At 40.2% G+C, this 19,659-nt stretch overlaps 3 protein-coding genes across 4 annotated transcripts; 1 reads left to right on the plus strand and 2 right to left on the minus strand.

Annotated features, from left to right (window-relative positions):
- Positions 1-2,811: 2,811 nt before the first annotated feature.
- On the minus strand, positions 2,812-5,065 carry LOC119888996 (zinc finger protein 436-like). 2 transcript variants are annotated; one of them, XM_038699836.1, is made up of 2 exons: positions 4,834-5,065; positions 2,812-4,297 (listed from the first exon to the last, which is right to left on the minus strand). In XM_038699836.1, exons 1-2 carry the CDS (start codon positions 4,997-4,999, stop codon positions 3,330-3,332), a joined length of 1,134 nt encoding a protein of 377 aa, XP_038555764.1. In that variant the 5' UTR covers positions 5,000-5,065; the 3' UTR covers positions 2,812-3,329. The 2 variants fall into 2 exon arrangements, with proteins under 2 accessions (XP_038555764.1, XP_038555755.1); XM_038699827.1 differs by having other exon boundaries at positions 2,812-4,303.
- Positions 5,066-5,635: 570 nt separating this feature from the next.
- Positions 5,636-9,572, minus strand: LOC119888968 (zinc finger protein 37-like). Its single transcript, XM_038699788.1, has 2 exons — positions 9,285-9,572; positions 5,636-8,940 (listed from the first exon to the last, which is right to left on the minus strand). The coding sequence occupies exons 1-2, from the start codon at positions 9,466-9,468 to the stop codon at positions 7,736-7,738; spliced, it is 1,389 nt and encodes a 462-aa protein (XP_038555716.1). The 5' UTR covers positions 9,469-9,572; the 3' UTR covers positions 5,636-7,735.
- A 1,237-nt stretch (positions 9,573-10,809) lies between these two features.
- Positions 10,810-12,678, plus strand: msrb1a (methionine sulfoxide reductase B1a). The gene is made up of 4 exons (XM_038699963.1): positions 10,810-10,922; positions 11,522-11,664; positions 11,850-11,964; positions 12,240-12,678. Exons 1-4 carry the CDS (start codon positions 10,868-10,870, stop codon positions 12,257-12,259), a joined length of 333 nt encoding a protein of 110 aa, XP_038555891.1. The 5' UTR covers positions 10,810-10,867; the 3' UTR covers positions 12,260-12,678.
- The last annotated feature ends 6,981 nt before the right edge of the window (positions 12,679-19,659 follow it).

Here is a 19,659-nt window from a genome sequence, read left to right on the forward strand (position 1 = left end):
TAGACATGCAACATATATGTGATTTTGGTGATAAATGAAAGGAATAAATTTAGGGTGAGAGAGAGAGTTGAGGAAAGGGAAGACAACAGCTGGATTTTTAGCATGTGCACGGATAATATTGTTGCTTCCTGCTCATTTCAGCCATCAGAGCAGCAGGGAGCAGCCCCAGACACTCACAGGGAGATAATAATAAACTGACCTTGTATGACCTGACATTTAGGCCTAACTGCCGGCTGCACCAAATTTTTGTGGAAAGATTTCTACACTTGGATTTCCAGTAGCATAACAAAAGTTGCTGTTACAAGCAAGTTGATGCTAAAATACAGCAGGATGGTGGTGACTGAAGTGATGTGTGCATGATAGTTGCTAATATTTGATATGTTTTTATTATCAAATGTTTTTAAGATTATTCAAGTTGAATATTTTTCGCCTAATTTCTTTAGTATTAGTCCTCAGACACACACACACACACACAGATAATTTCCACTGTATTCACTTTACATTAGTAACTGGAGCTTTAGTGGAAAGACGTGTTGGCCAACAGAACAGGTGCGTAATAGTTATTACATACATGATTTTAATGATGTAAAGCTAATGTTACTGGCAGGAGTGGGCATCAGTCCAACTCATACAGAATACATTTGGTGTGTGCTGCCTCCTGTTGGCCAAACTGCATACCAAGAAATGTTTCTTGTTATGCAGTTTGGCATAATAAGAAACTCTTGTTCTTACAGAGCACCTGGGTGATTCAATCATCTGGAGGAGAAGGAACTAACTCCTAATTAAGGTAAGCATCCACAGATTGCAAAAAAGAGGCTTTTTACATAGGCCACAGTGTGATTATACTTGCTGATAAAATGTGGAATGAGATTATGAAATTACTTTAGGTGTTTAGTTATCTTGGCAGGTTTTTCTGTGTCTGTAAATCCTTAAATGCTTTGTTAAGAGGCTAAATTCATAAATGACGGTGAACTTGGCAAACAGGTTGAAAATGCTGAAAATGTTTATCATATCTCAGAAGTCATGGGGGGGGGGGGGGGGGAAATGCATTACACTTTAGACATTTCGCCAGGCTGTGAAAATTGCAACTCATTTCCCTCAGGCAGTATAAACATTTTTATTCTTACTAGTAAAAGTAGAATAGTTCCTGGTAACTACAAAATAAGCACTAGCAGCTAAATAATAGGGACTAGGCAAATATACTTACCGTTTTTGAAATATTTACCTTGACTTGTGTTTACTGTGGAAATACCTGTTTATTCAAAATGCTTTTTATTTCTGTGTTTAAAGGTTTTTCACCTATACTGTTCAACTCCTGTTCAATTATTCAAATAAATTATTCTGAGTGAAATCCGAAGTCTGGTCCTTGTCAAGTGTGGACACCTCGCAGTTAAAAGAAACACTTGACAGTGAAAAACCGGCCTGACAGTAGGAAACCGGCCGTGACAAGTGAAGACTCCACAAGAGCCCACCACAAAGAGGGAGAAGACTCCACCTGGGGGCCTGGAAGAAATCAACTACCTGCCGTTCACCTGTCAGTCCAACAGCCAAAAAAGGCAACATGGCCGAGTCCAAGTCACTCGAAGAGCTGAAAACAGAGCGAACTACAGTAAAGAGACTTTTTTCCCGACTCACCAACCATATAACGAGGACCCACATGGAGATGTCTGTGGAGGAGCTGCAAGATAACTTCAAAAGACTCACAGCAGAGGGCGCTAAAGTGATGGATGCAAATGAGGAGCTTGAGGCTGCTTACATTGCACAGGGCAAAGGAACCGAAGCAGAGGGCGCACCTGAGTTAAGCGACCAACAGAGAGCTGACATAGAGAAGACGGAGAAAGAGTGTGAGCAGAAGTTAAAAGAGGTAAAGCACCTTGTCCAGGAGACATTATGGGCCTCATGTGGTGAAAGAGAACTGACCCTTGCTCTAAAAGCTGCAGAGGCAGAGTGCGAGAACGTCTCCTCCACTCAGCCTGACACACCCCTGGAGGCATATGACTTTATGCTCCGCCATTTAGAGAACCTGGTGCACAAAGCCAAAGAAGCGCACCAGACCTGGAACCGCTGGGCTCCACGAGCCGAGAAGCAAGATTGGCAAATGGCAAAAATGCGTTATTAATCCCTAGTAACTAATGGAATACTAAATTAAGAACTAGTATCTAATCAATTGTTACTAGTAAAATGGCTATAGTCACTAGTTACTAGTGACAAATAAGTACTTTCAGTAAATAAGCTTTTAAATAGCGACTAAGTTTTAAGGAATAAATATTATAACGGCCTGCTATAGTATTCAGTGCAGCATTACAGTCATATTACTGTATAGTATTTCAATGTATCTGGAGATTTTATTGAATATTATCTGTGCATACTCTGATCAACAGATAACCTGATCTTCAACAGTTAAAAATTAGCACTCAGTTAAAAGTGAGACCAAAAAGCCAGTGTTAGCAATTTAGCACTGCACTTCCATAAAGTGGGGAAAGAAAGGCCGATTTAAAAAAAACAAAAATCAAAAAAGCAGGGTCAAGCTCCAAAAACACCAGATTGTACAATTCCCATAATGCAACTCAAAAGCATCTTTCGTTAGACATGATCAGGGTTATTTTTTAAGAGCCACAGAAAACATCAGTTATGATGACTAGTTATGTGGCAGTCAGATAAAATTTTGGTGTTGAAAATAAAATTGAAAACCAAGCTGGAATTGAAAAAGAGAACAATGGTACTGAAACATCTGCATTGGATATAAGCTGTACTGGCTCAGTCTGAAACAAGTATTGGCATTGAAAAAGGTTTCACTAACAAACACAGACATCAAAAATTATTTTTGTTTTATTTTTATACATTTTGCATTCTGATGTGTTTTTCAATGACAATTTTTAGATCAGGTCAGTTTTTTTATGCTGTCACTTCACTTTCAACTTTCAGTGTTTTGGTGTGGAGAGGAAGGGCCTGAGGACAAGGAGAGTTATTTACATATAATGTACATATAACAAATGAGACAAATGAGTCACTCTGCCTGAACCAGCCGTCCGCTCCTATAGCCTCTGACATCACAAACCTGAGGCAACAGGTTTCCACTAGCTCACCGGGAAGTCAAACAGCAGTAAGTCTTTTTCTCTCTGCCGTTGTTTTTCCTACACAGGGCTGGTTAAACTCTTATCTGATGTTATGCTGGTCTGGCAGAGGTTTGTTCTTGACTTGGTTTTGTGACTGTGAACAGCAAGAGTAATACTCTCAAAGCTGGTGTTTGAAGAAAATGGCACAATCAAATCAAATCAAAGTTATCAAGGGTGCATTTTAAGCTGTTTTATCTAAAATACATGTAGAAGTTACTCCATGCTCCCTGCTATGTGTACAGTGTTATTATGCTGTATCCACTGTCCCCTATGGCAAAAACGTTTATCACAAATGTCACAGGAGTAGGGTTTTTCTCCCGAAAAACGTTTTATGTGTTTCTTGAGGTGGCCACTGGTGTAAAACTGTGTCCCACATGACCCACACCGGTACGGCCTCTCTCCCGTATGTGTCCTCATGTGCACAATCAGGTGCACTTTCTGGTTAAAGGTTTTCTCACAGTCTTGACATTTAAAGTCTTTCATTCCTGTGTGTAGTCTTGAATGTATCTGTAGACCACGGGGGCTGCTAAACATCTTGCCACACACATCGCAAACAAGTCGCCTGTTGTGAGCCCTTTGCAAATTATTAAGAAGCTCCTTCATAGATTCAATCCTCTTATGTGTTTTTATGTGCTTCATGAAGGAGCGGATGTACTGGAAACCCTTTCCGCATATAGGACAAACACTACGGCCCTTTTCACTTTCAGCAGATGAATCTCCATCAGGTAATACCTCTTGACCCCCCTGCTTCATGCGGCCATTTTGTCTTCGCAAAAATGTTTGTCTCTTTGCCTTCACCTGTGCTCCTTTGCTCTGCACCCACTCCTCATCACTGCCATCGCCCCCACTCTGCGCTGCAGAGCAGTCTGACGAAACAGGCTGGAATTCACAAAACACTTGTGGGTCTGACTGATCTTGCTCACTTTTCACAATTTCTGAAGAAGGCAAAACAATCTCCTGTGTTTGACCGTCACCCCCAAGTTCCTCCTGCTCCCCTTTTATCTTGAAGTCAATCTGAACATAGCAGCAGTTCCCGTCACCGTTTTCTGTATCTGCAGTGGTTTGTGAGGTGCCCGGGACCTCAGTCGTACTCAGGTTAGACTCCTCTTGTTTCAGGGGTTGTGTTGAGGTCTCCTGCAGCACTTCCTCTCCAGTCACACCTGCATTGGTAAGTGGAGCATCTGTAGCTACAAAGTAGAAGTTACTTAATAGGCTACTTTGGATTATAGCTAAAACAATTAGTGAATTAATCCATCAATTGATCAATAGAAAATTATTCTTTAACATTTTAGATCATTGTTGAAGTCATATTTTTATGCACAAATGTATAAAGTTCACTGTTTAACGCACAGTCTCTCAAATATGAAGTGCTGTGTCTTCTAAGTTAAACAGAATATCTTTGGGTTTGGTATTTATGACAAAACAACTTGGTTATCTTTCACTTTTTTTCTGACATTTTACAGACCAATCGATCAACCAATAAAGTAATCAATGAGAACATATTTAGCATTGCAACAACTCTCACTGATTCTGAAACGCTAAGGGAAACTAACTAACGTTAATTTGAATATAGGACGATAGCTGAGTCTGGATTTACATTAGGCCAGGTTCCTGGAGAGGCTGGATGTCGGGTTATTCTTTGAATTAGTAACGTTATGCGCTTTTAAAACTTTTCACATAAGAGAGAGAGTAGAGCTAATTTTACCAAGACCCAAACCTGAAATCTGGTGCAGCTTTTGACTCCTGTCGCCGAGACCTTCTTTCGGTCGCTGAACGACACCGGCTTCGTAGAAAACTGACGTTATGGTTTTCTCCACCTCTCCGAGGATCTCCTCTGCCGCTGCGTACAGCCGCTGGTGGACAAACATCCTAAGCTGAAACATTGTGTTGTCCTCAGTGGACAGAAATGGTGGTGAGAGATTGAATAGAAGAGGACTCAAACAGCCATGCGCAGTGTGGAGGTTACAACGGAAGCAAACCTTCAGTCACGTGACGACCCCAAAGGAGATTCACTGCGTTTCTTTCACTGTTTGTGGAAAATGTAACGTGTTTCTGGGGGTTTCTGTCCATTAATCTATGTGTTCTGTATATTTACAGGTTAGTAGAATGTCAACACCTCATCATTAATCATATTAAAGGCAAAAAACTTATTATATTGAGAATGCACATATCTTCATATTAACATTTCCAAAGAGCCTTAGCCAAAAAAAACCTGTCCACGGCCTCATGGGGGAAAAAAAAATAATTGTTCTCTTTTGGGGGGGTTTAGCTAATTTATCATAAAATGTCATTTCTATCTGCTTATTTTAAATTCTGATTTTTAAAATTGTGTTTCAATTATTCTGCCTTAATATCGGTGAGGAAAATCCACATAATAGGCCTACCATATCTACACCATGTTATAGCATCTTGCTAGCTCCAGCCTTGTAATAACAGATGTATAGCCTAGTAGGCTACTAGTAGTACATCACTTGATGCTGAACATTAGATATTTAGAAAGGGTAAACAGACTACAGTAATGTGATATAACAGTATATTAAACTTTATGTGTGGAAATCTGGTTTCACCATAAGAAGACATTACACAGAACAATGTACAAAAATACATACATAAAATGTGAAAAACAAGAGCTACAGAGGTGGTGCTCAAAGTGAAACTGGTTTTACGAACAGGAATTAGTTAACCGTTTTGATAAATGCCAACATATTCCAGCAGTCTAAGTCATGTAAACAGAAACCTGAAGGGATTTATGAACATACATAAATAACAAATAAAAGGCGCTCCTCCAACTGTTATTCAAAATTAATCTCACTTATAAAAATATATCACAGCCGAACATTCACATCGTCACAGATGGGTATCCAATGTTGTGTCAACACTTACGATGAGTACTGCTGCTGGGTCATCAGTTATGTCACATTTAATCTAAAGATGGACCGATACAGGTGGACAGTGATGTTCTGTCATTTGGCTTACTCTTTACTTGTTGTCTGCATCGCTCCCCTTATCCATATGTTGAGTTTTTGAGCAGGCAGACACCAAATCTCTCCCAATGTGTGGAAGTTTAAAACATGTAAAGTACTCGTGGTCACACACAATACAGATAACATGTAGTGCCCTATAAGGCAATTTTCAATATAACTGAACTCGGATGTTCGGTTAATAATGAATCTCTTAAGATTGTTAATTTCAGTTAAATCTCAAGAACTGTTTGATCAGACCCAACCTCATCACTGTGTTTGAGTGTTCAGTCCAGTTGGAGTAGAACCTGTGTGACTCTCGCGTTAGTTTTGTTGCGCCTGTCAGCCCTGTACACCCACACATGGTGCAGTCAGACCGGAGTTCGTCAAAATAGCGGGCTAACAGCAGCAGTCCACAAAGTTGTATATTATATATATTTTAATTAAACATTTTACTCCATTAATATCTATCACTGTCTTTACATTCACTATAGCTAAGCAGCGGCCCTCCTTAACTGCTTGTATTATTTCACTGTGCAGTTATCAATAGCTGCTGAATAAGAGGTCAATCCCAACCCCTCTCTCAAACTGGCCTTGCAATTTCCCAATCAGATTGAACTCTGCAATAAGTGAAAAAAGCAGGGTCAATTCGTGAAGTCATATAGTTTTGTTGAACTCGTTAAAACGGACAATTTAGCTGTGATTCCTAAACAGAGGTCTGATCAACGACAGCAAACGTCTCTGACCAGTTACCAACACCTGTGTGGGTATCCAGGGCCTTAAATGTGGGACAACTTACAACTTTATGATTCTAATTGGTTCATGAAATGTAATAACCTCAGCAAATTTCCTTGACAGTACTGCCTGGCAACTTCAATCTGCAGATAGAAAAAGGTGACTGGCTAAATCCCAATCTCCTTACTCACGGACTCTGAGGCGCGTTCACTTTCCATTGCCTGAAGGAATTACCCACAGTTCATAGCGTTGTGACGTTAAACACAGGGTTACCAAGGCAAGCCGGCGTTAAAAAAAAAAAAAAATCTAAACAAACATGGAAGGAACAACTAGAATTAAAAAGAAGATTTTTTTGTGTATGTCGTTTTGAACAAGTAAACTGATTATTTGAAAATGACCTCTTGTCCACAGGTCATTTTCAAATTATCAATGTACTCGGCAAGATCGTGGATCGGCCCCTTCATTGTCTCAGCCGTGAAGTAAAAAAGGTCAGCTAAAAAGTCCCAAAGCCACAACTGTTTTCGTGTAGTAAAGGTAATATAATATGTTGAAAAGTGCGGTGCTGTCCCATTATACCGTTTTGTTCCCTTACAGCCTCTAACACTTACCAGGTGACTTCGACTAATGTGTTCAGGTTCAAGGCTTAGGCTTTAGGATGGAGATGGGATTGGGCCTAAATGTTCCCGGTGAGATGACTCAAGTACCTCAGCGTGTACTGATGCCAGTAGCTACCTGACATGTACTAAATCACAACAACAAGTTATGTTATGCTTTCGTTAAAAGGCTGGCAGTAAATTTGGTACATATAAGTTGTAGATAAACTCAAGAATGGCCAACAGGTGAGTTATGCCATGCATGTAAACCTGTCTTGTCCAACTCATGCACCAGCTCCAAGATAGTCTTGTCTGGTTAATGTAATGGTTTTCACTCAGCGGCTGCCTTTTCATGAGTCTGCAGGTGCACCTTAAGATTAGGTGCAAACCTGTATCTCATACCACAAACATGGCAAGCATAGGGCCTCTCTCCTGTATGTGTGGTCCTATGTCTAGTCATCTGTCCACTTTGGCGAAAGCATTTACCACAAATATCACAAGGGTACGGTTTCTCTCCTGAATGGTATCTCATGTGTGTTTTGAGGTGACTGCTAGTGTTAAAAAGTTTTCCACACAGGCCACAATGATATGGTCTCTCCCCCGAATGACTTCTTTTATGAATTGTAAGGTTCTGGCTCTGACTAAATGCTTTCCCGCAAATGTCACAGTGATACGGTTTCTCCCCAGAGTGGGTCCTCACGTGTACAATCAGATGCTCTCTTCTGTAAAATGTTTTGCCACATTCTTGACACATGAACTCTTTTATGCCTGTGTGTATTCTTTCATGCAGCCGGAGACAACGGTTATTGGCAAAAGTCTTGCCACAAACGTCACAAAAATATGTTTTGTTGTGATAACCTTTCAGGTGTGTTACTAACTCCTCTGTGGACTGGTGCATCATCCCACAAACAGTGCAATCACTTTTGTTCTCATGGGTTTTTATGTGCTTCATCAAAGAGCCGATGTACTGAAATCCCTTGCCGCACAAATGGCAAAAACTGCGGCCCTTTTCATTTTTAACAGAACATTTGTCATGAGGCAATGCTGTCTGACACTCCTTATTAATACTGCCACTTTGTACTTGCAATATCTTTCCTTTCTGTTTCATAATTTTGGTATTTTCTCCATTGCTGTTCACCAACTCCTCATCGCTGTCATTGTTGTCGTCATCATCACTCTGAGCTGTAGAGCAGTCTGAAGAAACTGGCTGCATTTCATGTGACACTTGTGTCCCTGGCTGATCTCGCTCGCTTTTCACCATTTCGGGAGACGGAAGGAAAATCTGAGTTTGACTGTCACCCCCAAGTTCCGCCTGCTCTTCTTTTATTTCGGACATCTTGAAGTCCGTCTCAACCAAGCAGTAGTTCCAGTTATTATTGTCCAGACCTGTGCTGGGTTGAGAGGGTCCTGGGACCTCAGCGCTCACACTTGAGTTAGACTCTTCTGGTGTTGAGGGTCCTGATTTCTCCTGCAGCAACAGGGCATCACACTCATCTCCATGTTCCACTGTGTTGCTGGTCAGTGAAGGCTCTTCAGCTGCAAAAGAGATAAGAGTAAAAGTTACCCAACAGCCTGCAATGTTTCCTTTTCAAGTACGTCTGAAAGATACAGACCGTATGGAAAAACTGAAATTTGTATGGGGATTCTCTCCTTCTGGGGGTTTCTGCAAAGTGTTGCTAACGCTGCTTCAAAGCTGTGCTGTATTAAAATATTTCTACAACAGCTGCAGCAGTGCTTGTACGTATACGTGAACAAGCACGGCGCAACATCTATAGCTACTTCTTCAGCTACCACTAACGTATGCGCCTATATATTGAGGTTGGTCTGGCATTGCGAGACCAAAACCCTACGAAACAACACATTTAACCGGAGTCCCGAACCTGGTTTCTTTCGGAGAAGCTCTAGCTGGTGTCGCAGACTTTCAACCTCCTCTTTAGATCGACTAACTTCGGCTTCGTACAAAGCTAACTTAATGGTTTTCTCCACCTCTCCGAGGATCTCCTCTGCCGCTGTGTACAGCCGCTGATGGACAAACGACCTCAGCTGAAACATTGTGGTGTTCATGTCTCAGGAGAGAGTTACGGCACCTACACATCAACGTTAGAAGCTGGATAGCAAAGAGGATAAACTCAGCTAAATATTCACAGCCTGTGAGCCGTTAGCAGCCACAATATTACTTCCGGTTTGAATCGTTCAGAATAAAAGCGCCTATTACATATAGAGATGGGGGGGACACATTGCAGACACATAAACGACATTAAACTAAAGTAATTTAAAACAGAATTAAACTAAAACTAGGACTGTAGCACAATTATTATCACTGGTAGTGCAAGTTAACAATAATGCAACACAAACTGCTTTTTTGTTGTTGTATTTTTGCATCTAAAAGTGCAAGAGAATAATTAACGTTGGTTGAGAAGGTACTTTGAATAAGTGCATCAGAACAGTTCCTCTAACTTGTACTTTATCCTGTCTTTAAATTAAAGTGAAATGGAAACTGTTAAAACAGCAAACGAATGAATTGTGAGATCGACTCTGATAGGCACAGAAATAAATTGAATAAGAAAAAGTAAAATTGACAATACTTCACTAATATTAATTTTGCGCTTCAATTTCACAATGCAATCATTGTTTAATAATTAAAATATGGCATACCAAAATGTATTTATGAATTGGTAAATGTAATCATTTTATTTACCCTATTAATTAATTAATAATATAAATAACAATGCAATTATTTGACGTATAATGTCCTGTTAAAATCAGAATCAGAATTGGGTTTATTGCCAGGTACATTTTCAAATATGAGGAATTTGCCTTGGTATGAATTGGTGCTTACAATACACATAACATAAATAGTAATATAAATATATAAAAAGTAAGGAGATCAAAACATGTTTTTTACAAGTATACAAAAAATATAAAAAGATACAATAATACTATAATAAAATGCTGACAAGTATGTGCAAAAGTTGGCAACGTTGCAACACCTGTAGGCGGACTCATCCCCACCAGAGATGAGCCCAATGAGGGTGGTGTCATCCGCAAACTTCAGGAGCTTGACAGACTTGTGACTGGAGGTGCAGCTGTTGGTGTACAGGGAGAAGAGCAGAGGGGAAAGAACGCAGCCCTGAGGGGAACCGGTGCTGAGGGTCCTGGAGTCAGAGAGATGTTTTCCCAGCTTAACGTGCTGCTTCCTGTCCGTCGAATGTACACATTTATCAATTGATTGTGATTAAAACACTGTTAAAGTATGATTGAGGGGCACAACCATAGCCTGTATATGAAAAGGGCACAACTACACCCTGGCACACTTCATAGTTTTGTGGTTTTATTTTGAAGGCCATGAGCTCAAGCCGGAAGTGTTCTTGCCAGCAGCCAGCAAATTTTTGCTTCTCCAGACAACTAACTGCGGCTGCGCAGGAAGCAAAACACACACTCACACTAACCTGAAAGCGGTGCAATGTCTTTTTGTAGTTTCTTCGGTGGAGAGGTCTATAAAGACCATTTTAAAACAGGTAACTGCATGACTTACTCATAACTTATTTTACTTTATTTCAAATGTTTGCATAACGGGTGCTGTTTAGCGACTACTTAGTAAAAGTAGATTTAATGATAACTAGCTAGCCACTGTTAGCTAACTATTAATTGTAACGCTGAATAACGTTTACGTTACACACAGATGTGGAGATCGGACTAAACGATCCGCTCCTAACCCTGTAGGCTTTAGATACTAAAAAAAACTTTTACGAGGGCTTGACACTGTACACATGGTCACAGAAAACATGGAATTACTGAGAGAATTTATTAGATAACGAAAGTAAGTTAACTTGTGTAACCTATGTTCAGGTTATGCAACAACTCTGTTACAAAACGGGATGATGTATAACTAATGAGAAGTTAAACTTATGCCTACGAAATACACCATAAAACAAATACAAATGAATCATTGTCTATAAAGATAGTTATTTAAAACATAAAATTGTATATATGAGATATTTCTATATATTTTCTGTTTGTTGGTACTAACGTGATGGCGATTTTTAAATAAGGTTTGTATTATAATAGTTTTATCTCATGTTGCACCAACCATCTTCTCCTATCCTTAACTCCTCAGGGATTTATGTTTGTTCCAAGTGTGATCACCAGCTGTTCACCAGCCGCTCCAAGTATGAGCACTCATCTCCCTGGCCAGCCTTCACAGAGACCATCCAAAAGGACAGTGTGACCAAACATGAGGAGAGACCTGGGGCATATAAGGTACAGTCGGTAGAAAAGAGATTCACTTTGTTTATTGAATCTGTCAGAGGACGCTAACACACAATGTCATACCTGTATAAATAACACAAACGTTCCAGCTGTAGGTAAAAAACTTAGGCCTATAACTCTTAATAGACTAGTAAAGGATTTGTTTAGTGCTGACTCTGTGTGATGTGGTGTTTTAGGTGCGGTGTGGGAAATGTGGAAATGGACTAGGCCATGAGTTTGTAAACGATGGGCCAGCCAAAGGGCTATCTCGCTTCTGAATATTCAGCAGCTCACTGAAGTTCATCCCTAAAGGTATGATAGTAGGATGATATCACAACACCGGCGTGCAGCCACTGTTTCTGCCCTATTACATAGGCTTTGTGTTATGTTTGCTCTAGTTATGCGCACGTACCAATATTACAGCAGATACTGTACAGAGCTAAACTGACAAAAAACACACCCAGAAAAAAACAAAATAATTCTCACATATTGCATATACATTTTTTGCATTGGCTGTAATGTACGAGCTGTGAAAAGGCTCTTCTCTCACACAGCCCCACAACTCTCCGTCTCTCCCCTCTCCACAGATGAGGTTGATGGACAGTAAAGTGAGCACTCAGATGGAAGTGCTGCTGGACTGTTAGACTCTGTGCTGCTGAAGGTGTAGACAGTGAATGAAGTGTTCTGGGACAAAGCCCAGTCTGGGACCACCAGGGCTCTGATGATCGATGGCCTCACTGGACAGCAAGAACAGAGGACTGGTCTCAACAGCCTTTTTTATTATGCAATCACATCACACTCTATTTAGGATAACGTCACTGGTAACACAGTCACTTGCTGTGTTCCATTTACCTCGGAGGTCGGAGCTGAGAATGACGTCACACCCGAGTTGACGGCATTCCAGTAACAAGTCAGAAAACATCACTCCTCCAGCTGTTGTTTTTCAACTAGCCAGGTTAGCTATTGATACGCTGGTTGATTTAAAAAAAAAACAACAACCCACATTGTATTTGTATTTACTCACACTAAACACTGTAGCAACACGACCACAGACAGCTGGACAGCACTTTGTGTACGAACATTTATATGAGACACAAGTACACAGAAGTGCTAATAAACAGTATAAACTAAAACTTTCACTAACTGTTGATACCCACGACAGCCATCTTGGATCACAAAGTCGGGGTAGTGCGGTTCTCCCGACTTCCCAAGTTGGAAATCCGACTTAAGGGGGCGTTTCTTTTGAAATTTTGAACTTTGATTTCGGAAGTTCCGACTTCCCATGTCAAATGGAACGCACCAACTGTCTTACCAGCTTTTTACATTCATTGAGATTTTAAGATTTATTTATAATTGAGATTGTCTAATGTTTATGGACCTTCAGAGTGTTACCTGTAGTTCCTCTGCGCTCTGTAAACTGTGAAAGTAAACTAATATACCAGTCTGTAATAGCTTATAAAACTGTAAGTCTAAGACTAGATGAACTTTTCCAAAGATCACTCATGATATTTTCAAAATGTATTCATTATTCATCGATGGTGGCCTTTGGCTGCAGTTTTTTTATGCCAGATGCAATACAATAAATTCTATTTTCACTCTTGAGAGGCTTTATGTAAATGGTTCACAATAACCAATATGAAAGTAACTTAAATAAATATATTTAAAATTAAAATAAGACAATGCTTGAATTATTTGTTGATGTCTGTATTCTTGTCGTCAAATATTGATGTTAAGTTTTTCCCTTTTTATATATGAACAAATGAAATACTACAGAGTCAGTAATGAGACAAGAAGGACATATGGAGGAGCCTGTTGTAATGGACTGAACCAGACTTCCAGGTTTAGTCACATGCCTCCAAAAACCAGTTTGAGAAGGTATTGTCCTCTTTAGACAAGTATGTGATATGAATCTCTTCCCGATTTCAAGGTAAAACCCACTTCTTCTCTGGTCACCTGTTTTCTTGACCCATGTCAGCTTCATTATATAATTATTACTATTATATTTACATAGTAATTGATCACATCATATTTCTAAAGTTTTAAACAGCACACTGACTAAACAGTCTACATTGACATTTCTGCCATCAAGTGGCAGACTAAACACAAGGAGGGCAGTTGACACATTTCTCCCATGGAGAATAATACAAAAAGTTCAAGTGGACACGAGATATTTTACAATATGTCAAAATTCGAGCAGTCTTCTCCTTGGCCAGCCTTCTCAGACACAGTTCGTGAGGACAGTGTCTCCAAACACCCTGAAACCTGGGGACCCATAAAGGGATAACCTCTACAAAAGTAGCACAGCTGATGTTTGTTATGATAAACTGGGACACATCAACCTGGACTAAATGGTCTTTCTGGGAACATTGTACCTGTTGTTAATCATGTGATGTATAGATTTTGAGTTTTGATTTGAACCACTTTTTTAAACCATGAGCATAGAGACACACACAAATACCATTGCATGAAAATACTGTAACATCTAACATCCCTTCCTGGCAAAGATGTTTCACAGCTATGAGTTAAAGTGTCACTAGGATAGTCAGTCAGTTTTGCCCATTGTCTGCATGCCTGGGTGCAAATTAACCTCCAGCTCTATTATAATGAGTTCAACACACCGAAGTTCACCAAAACTGTAATTGCATGCTTTCATCAGCTGATGGTGCTATGTGCCTTTATACATCTTTGATGAACTGCATTTATAACTAATGCATTACTGTGGACATAGTTTGTTCTCTGCACAAAAAGAGAGAGATTAACATTGCAAAATATGCTTATAAACGTTATTGGTGAGACTAGAGTGAATAGAGAAGAATATCCTAACAGTGCTCCATATCTTCAGAGCAAAAAAGTCATTCCATATGGACAGCAACAACAATTCCTACAGTAGGCTACTTCATAGTTACTTTTTACTGATGCGCTGATCAATTCAATTTTATTTGAGTAATTATAGAGGATTCCTAAATGCTGCTTGCAAAAATAATTTTTGTTTCACAAATAAAAATGCTTTTATCACAAACACATAGTTTGTTGATTAAGTTTAGTTGACATTTAGCTCAAATCTACTGATTAAAAGCTGAAACTATCTGAATTGGGTCACGGCAGGGCCTGTTTTAGGAAGTAGATCCTGGAGTTATCTGGGTAACTTTGCTGAGTAAATCTCAGTCCATGTTCCAAACCAGAGAGGGTTTTGTGTTTTTTCTACACGGCAAGTGGAATTATAAACAAAGCGAGGATGTAGGGGTACGTTCAGCAGCTCTTGTGCTGTTTAAATGTCTGGGGGGACAAGCAGGTGTGGAGCTGCTTTAAGATCAGAGGTGAGGAGATGAAAGCTCCGGCGTCAGGCAGAGGATTAAGACAGGAAGAGCAAACATTCATAGATTGTAATGATGTGTTGCAGTAAAGCATTTTTAAGCACCGTTTTGTGCATTTGAGGTGAAGTGAGTTCACTTCTGAGGGAGCAGCTGCTTTGTCCCTTGTATTTAAAGGATTTAAAGAGTATTGTTTTAAAATTTCAGTATTTTGCCTAAAGCCTCTGACTTTAAGTTGGAAGGCTAAACTTGTCCTCCTCTGTTTAAATCCAAATCCCACCTCAAACTCTTCATTAATTGAGTAATACCTTCCTTCTGACTGATTAGATGTCTTTGTTGTAGAGTATCTGTTGTGTCACCACTCACAGCTGGCACACAGACTAAACTATCCTCGGGGTTGACGTCTGGAAGAGGAAGAGTTAGAAAGAGACCAAAATACAAAGATAAACCACAATGAGATGAGATGTTAGAATGAGAGACGGAGAGGAAAAAGCAAATTGGCCCAAAAACGGGTCTGTAATTAGCATTTGCTATCTGTGAGAATTTTTTTTGGCTGGCATCTGAGCACAGCTGTATGGCCAAGAGGAAGCAAACAGGAAGGAGGAAGTGGTAATCCTCTGATAGAATCACGAGACAGACTCAAATCCACTGACCTCTGCCTCTCATCCTGCTGGTAAACAAACGAGATCCTTGATTACAATAAACCACCGCTACTCCAAAGCCTTCCCCAGTCCCCAAGGCCGAGCCTGGGGGTAGAACTACAACTTAAAAACATGTGTGCACCGCTGACTCATTCGCAGGACATCTTGTTTTAATTGTAACATATACTGTATATGAGCCTGTTGCTTGGATGTGGATGTTTACGTGCGCTGCACCTGCTTCTGTTTTGAGCCACGGAGAAAGAAAAGTGTCTCATCCTGCGTCCACACGCCAGGACATTATATCCAGTTCATCAAGGTAATATTCCCCAAAAGCATCTGTCATCCGGTGGCCCTGCTTCACACACTACAGAAGCTGTGAGCACTTTGTGGGAGGAATAAAGCTCCCGAATGCGTGACTGTAAGAGAAATAGAGAAAGCTCCTTTCATCAGGGAGTAATATCTGCAGTATGCGCGTTTCCCCACAATATGTGATGTCTTCATCCATACATGGTGGGGCTGCCCTCCACATGTCATAGACACACATATGCTGGCCAAACATCTACCCCTGCATAATGAGTGAAAGGCTAAAACAAAGCTTTTATACATGACACTGGAATGTGATTTCTACCCTGGATCAAAGGAAAGTGCTGGAAACTCAAGCCGTTCCAGGTTGGACATTGTTGTAATTGTGTCAGGACAACATGTGTTTGAAAGAGACGACGGGGCTTACAGAAATCAAAATGAGAATACTTTTGCTCGTCCCCTCCAAAAGGCTCCGCAGTGAACCATAATGTGAAATGATTTGTAGTTTATTGAGCATATAAACATACACTCGCCATATTTGTGTTGCGTGGGTGTATGAAATGCATATCTTGACGGGCCATATTTGTTGTAAATACTGTAAATGTGAAATGCGGAATAATAAAAACACAATTACATTAAGGGAGGACGCGACGAAGAACCTCAATTTTCTGCTCGTTCCAGCAAAATGTCAACAGTTACCACATGTGAGGGATCGTTTCACAGGATGCAAACTTGCCCTGCAGAGCAGCATGTAAAAACCCAAGTATCAGGGCTCCCAGTGAGAAAATAAACAGAAATTTCAAAGATTATCTTCAATGGCTTCTGCTGCTTTATTGTCACTTTTATCACATGATCACATTCCTGTTTCTGAGCTCCACCAGCTTCAGTAACACAGAGGGGGTTTTGAACATATGTGTATTGGCAAACATCACTTGCTATCTGCACTCTGATCTGTTTCAGGGAGAAAAGACCCAGAGACAGCAGCACGGGTTGGTCTGAAAGCTTCAAAGGGAATACTTGAGGTGTGTGGCACTGGTATTGTTCCCGCAGATCAGGGAGAGGGGTTCTCATTTTTGTGGGATGCAGGGCTGACTTTGGGATAGGAAGGGAGGTTTAAAACAGGAGAATAAGACTGACTGATTGTGTGCCCACATGTCAACTTTTATCCTATACCTTGATCAGAGACTATGGTGATTTGAAAGACCTCAAAGGTTCATGGGCTCAGCAATCCGGAAAGAAACTGTGAATAAGCTGTGTGCATACTGTCAAACAACTCTTCTCTTCTACTTTGTGTTTGCTGTATGACTTTCAGAGTGAGGGGCTGGTAAAAATTATCAAATGTAGCCTCAGACAAAAGTGTGCCAGAGGCAAGGAAACATTTATCAAAAGATCCGTCTTCAGAGTATGGAAATATCAGGATGGTTTTGGATTTCAGCTGAATGATTTAAAAGGAGGCCTCTGCACACAGATAGTCAAAGCAGTGATGGACTGTGGAAAATGCTGTATTTGTGTCAGCGCTTGTCCAGAAATGTCAGAGGCCTTTGACGCCTGGAGAGGTTTATGGCACGCTGAAAACATCTTTGCGCAGACAGAGACTGAACACTACAGAGAAGAAGAAAGTAATTACCTCAGTCTTTCCCTGGGTACAGTGCCACAGACTGTCTCCCCCCACCCTCCGCCCAACCCAACCTCCACCCGCCCCCCCACACACAGCTAACCCCAGCTCCCAGCAATTTGCGGCTGCTCATCCTCTGTCGTCTTGGTTAGTAATCCCAGCGGGCTCCAAATGAGCATACTCTTTCTCTTCTATGATCCCATACTATTTTCTATGTATGTGTGTGTTTGCAAACACATATACACATACAGTCTACAACATTTTTGGGAAACCAGCGACCCCCCACAGGCCCCAGATGGGTGGGCTTAATAGTCAAAATTGCTTCTTTGGTCAGGCTGATTGTTAACTTCTGTGCAGAAAATGTTCAGAAGTGCCTCAGCTCTTTATTCTCCCCAGCCCAATCACCAACCTATAATCTACATAATTCCCAGTATTATGAGACAGTTATGGAGGTGTTCTGACATTAGGCTTAGCCTACTCAGTAGATATTGTGAAAGACAGATAGAACATCACATCTACATATTTTATCAAACATTTGAGAAAAACAGGGAAATAAGAAATAAGTTATAGGGACAGATAATCTGCCGGAGCAGGCCATGGTGTACAGTATGTGTTGTATTCCAACATGCCCTTAAAACAATAGCTCAACGTTTTGGAAATACACATATTCACTTTCTGGTGGAGAGATTTAGCTCAGCATAAAGACTGGAAACGGACAAAAAGCTAGCCTGGTTCTGACAAACATTAAAGCTCACCAATTAACACGTTATATCTGTGTGTTTAATCCGTATAAAAAACAAAATGTAAAAACAACAATTTGGCCTTTTACCTGACGTATGTGCTGGATTAGGAGCAGTAACTCCCTGGAGTCTCCACTGACTATGAAACGGTGTTGCCAACTATTTTCATTAGAAAGGAGCTAAAGCCTGTTCGAAAAGTTGCTACCTGTTGCTAGATGACACACATCAGTGATACGTGCTATTTTGCATATCTGTGCCATCATAGCTTAACTCAAAGGTACAGTGTGTAAGAATTGAGAGACTCATCCCCATATGTTGAATTCATACAAAAAACCATCGGAGGAAGCATATAAATGTATGTAAATGTAAATGTAACTGAGCTAACTGCCAACTCTGTGAATTAAGGATTTATTTTGACCTAACCAGAGCTGGTGATTGTTGGAACAATTTAAAGACTAACCACAACAGTTCTGGTGAGTTTTATTTTGTTTCTGTCGAGTTTGACTAAAGTGTGTTTTACGGTGAATTAACAAACTGAAAAAGAGAAACTGATAAATGTACTGTTGTATTTTTCTCTCAGTCTTGCGAACTTTGTGTATTTTGAGCATAAATAAAGTTTAAATAAATAAAGTTTAAATAATCGTGTCAAATGCATGTCATGACAAAAACAAAGGAGAAGGTGTTCCTGGCATAAACAATGGGGATCAGTGATGGTACCACATTCACAGCTCATTCATGTTTCTCTCTGGCTACTGATTGGTTGACTGAACGTGCTGTTGCTGGTGCTGGTAGGTGTATTTTGTTACCTTTGGACAGAGCCGGGCTAGCTGTTTCCCCTTGTTTCCAATCCTTATGCTAAGCTACGAAAATCTGCTAACTAACTCCAGCTACATATTTACCGTAGAGTAGAGACACGAGAGTGGTATCAATCTTCTCATCTAACTCTCCACCAGAAACCAAATAAGCATTTTCCCGAACTATTCCTTTAAAGCAAAACTGTATTCAGTAATACTGTATTTTACCCTAAAGAATAATAATTACCACATTTAAATAAAGCATTTGACGTATGTTTGATTGTGTGATCACATCTGGAGGGGAATTCCACATAGTGCTCTATAGCTTTATGCCCCTCAGCACCTATTGTGCAACACACACACAGACACACACTGACTTTACCTTTTTACAGCAACTAGAGTATTCAACATCAGAGCCAACTATCTTTCTAGAGTTATCATTCATCACCCGCTTATGTATTAAAAATAATCCTTGAATATGTGATTAATGTATCTTCAGCATCAACATTTGGCACTTTAATTCTCCACGTTAACTTAATTCTTTTATTTATGTGCCAGAAAAGCAAATACCATCTAATCTCGCCTGTCAGTCACTCCACAGTA

This window comes from Micropterus salmoides, unplaced genomic scaffold, assembly GCF_014851395.1.
Source record: "Micropterus salmoides isolate LMB-PRFRI ecotype aquatic unplaced genomic scaffold, ASM1485139v1 Ms_hic_scaffold_10, whole genome shotgun sequence".
Taxonomy (NCBI): domain Eukaryota; kingdom Metazoa; phylum Chordata; class Actinopteri; order Centrarchiformes; family Centrarchidae; genus Micropterus; species Micropterus salmoides.

Coding starts and splice junctions, on each gene's coding strand:
- LOC119888968 (XM_038699788.1), bottom strand. CDS start 9,468: ATGAACACCACAATGTTTCAGCTGAGGTCGTTTGTCCATCAGCGGCTG. Junction 8,941..9,284: donor GCTTCTCCGAAAGAAACCAG/GTTCGGGACTCC, acceptor TCTCTTTTGCAG/CTGAAGAGCCTTCACTGACC.
- LOC119888996 (XM_038699827.1), bottom strand. CDS start 4,999: ATGTTTCAGCTTAGGATGTTTGTCCACCAGCGGCTGTACGCAGCGGCA. Junction 4,304..4,833: donor AAAGCTGCACCAGATTTCAG/GTTTGGGTCTTG, acceptor TCTACTTTGTAG/CTACAGATGCTCCACTTACC.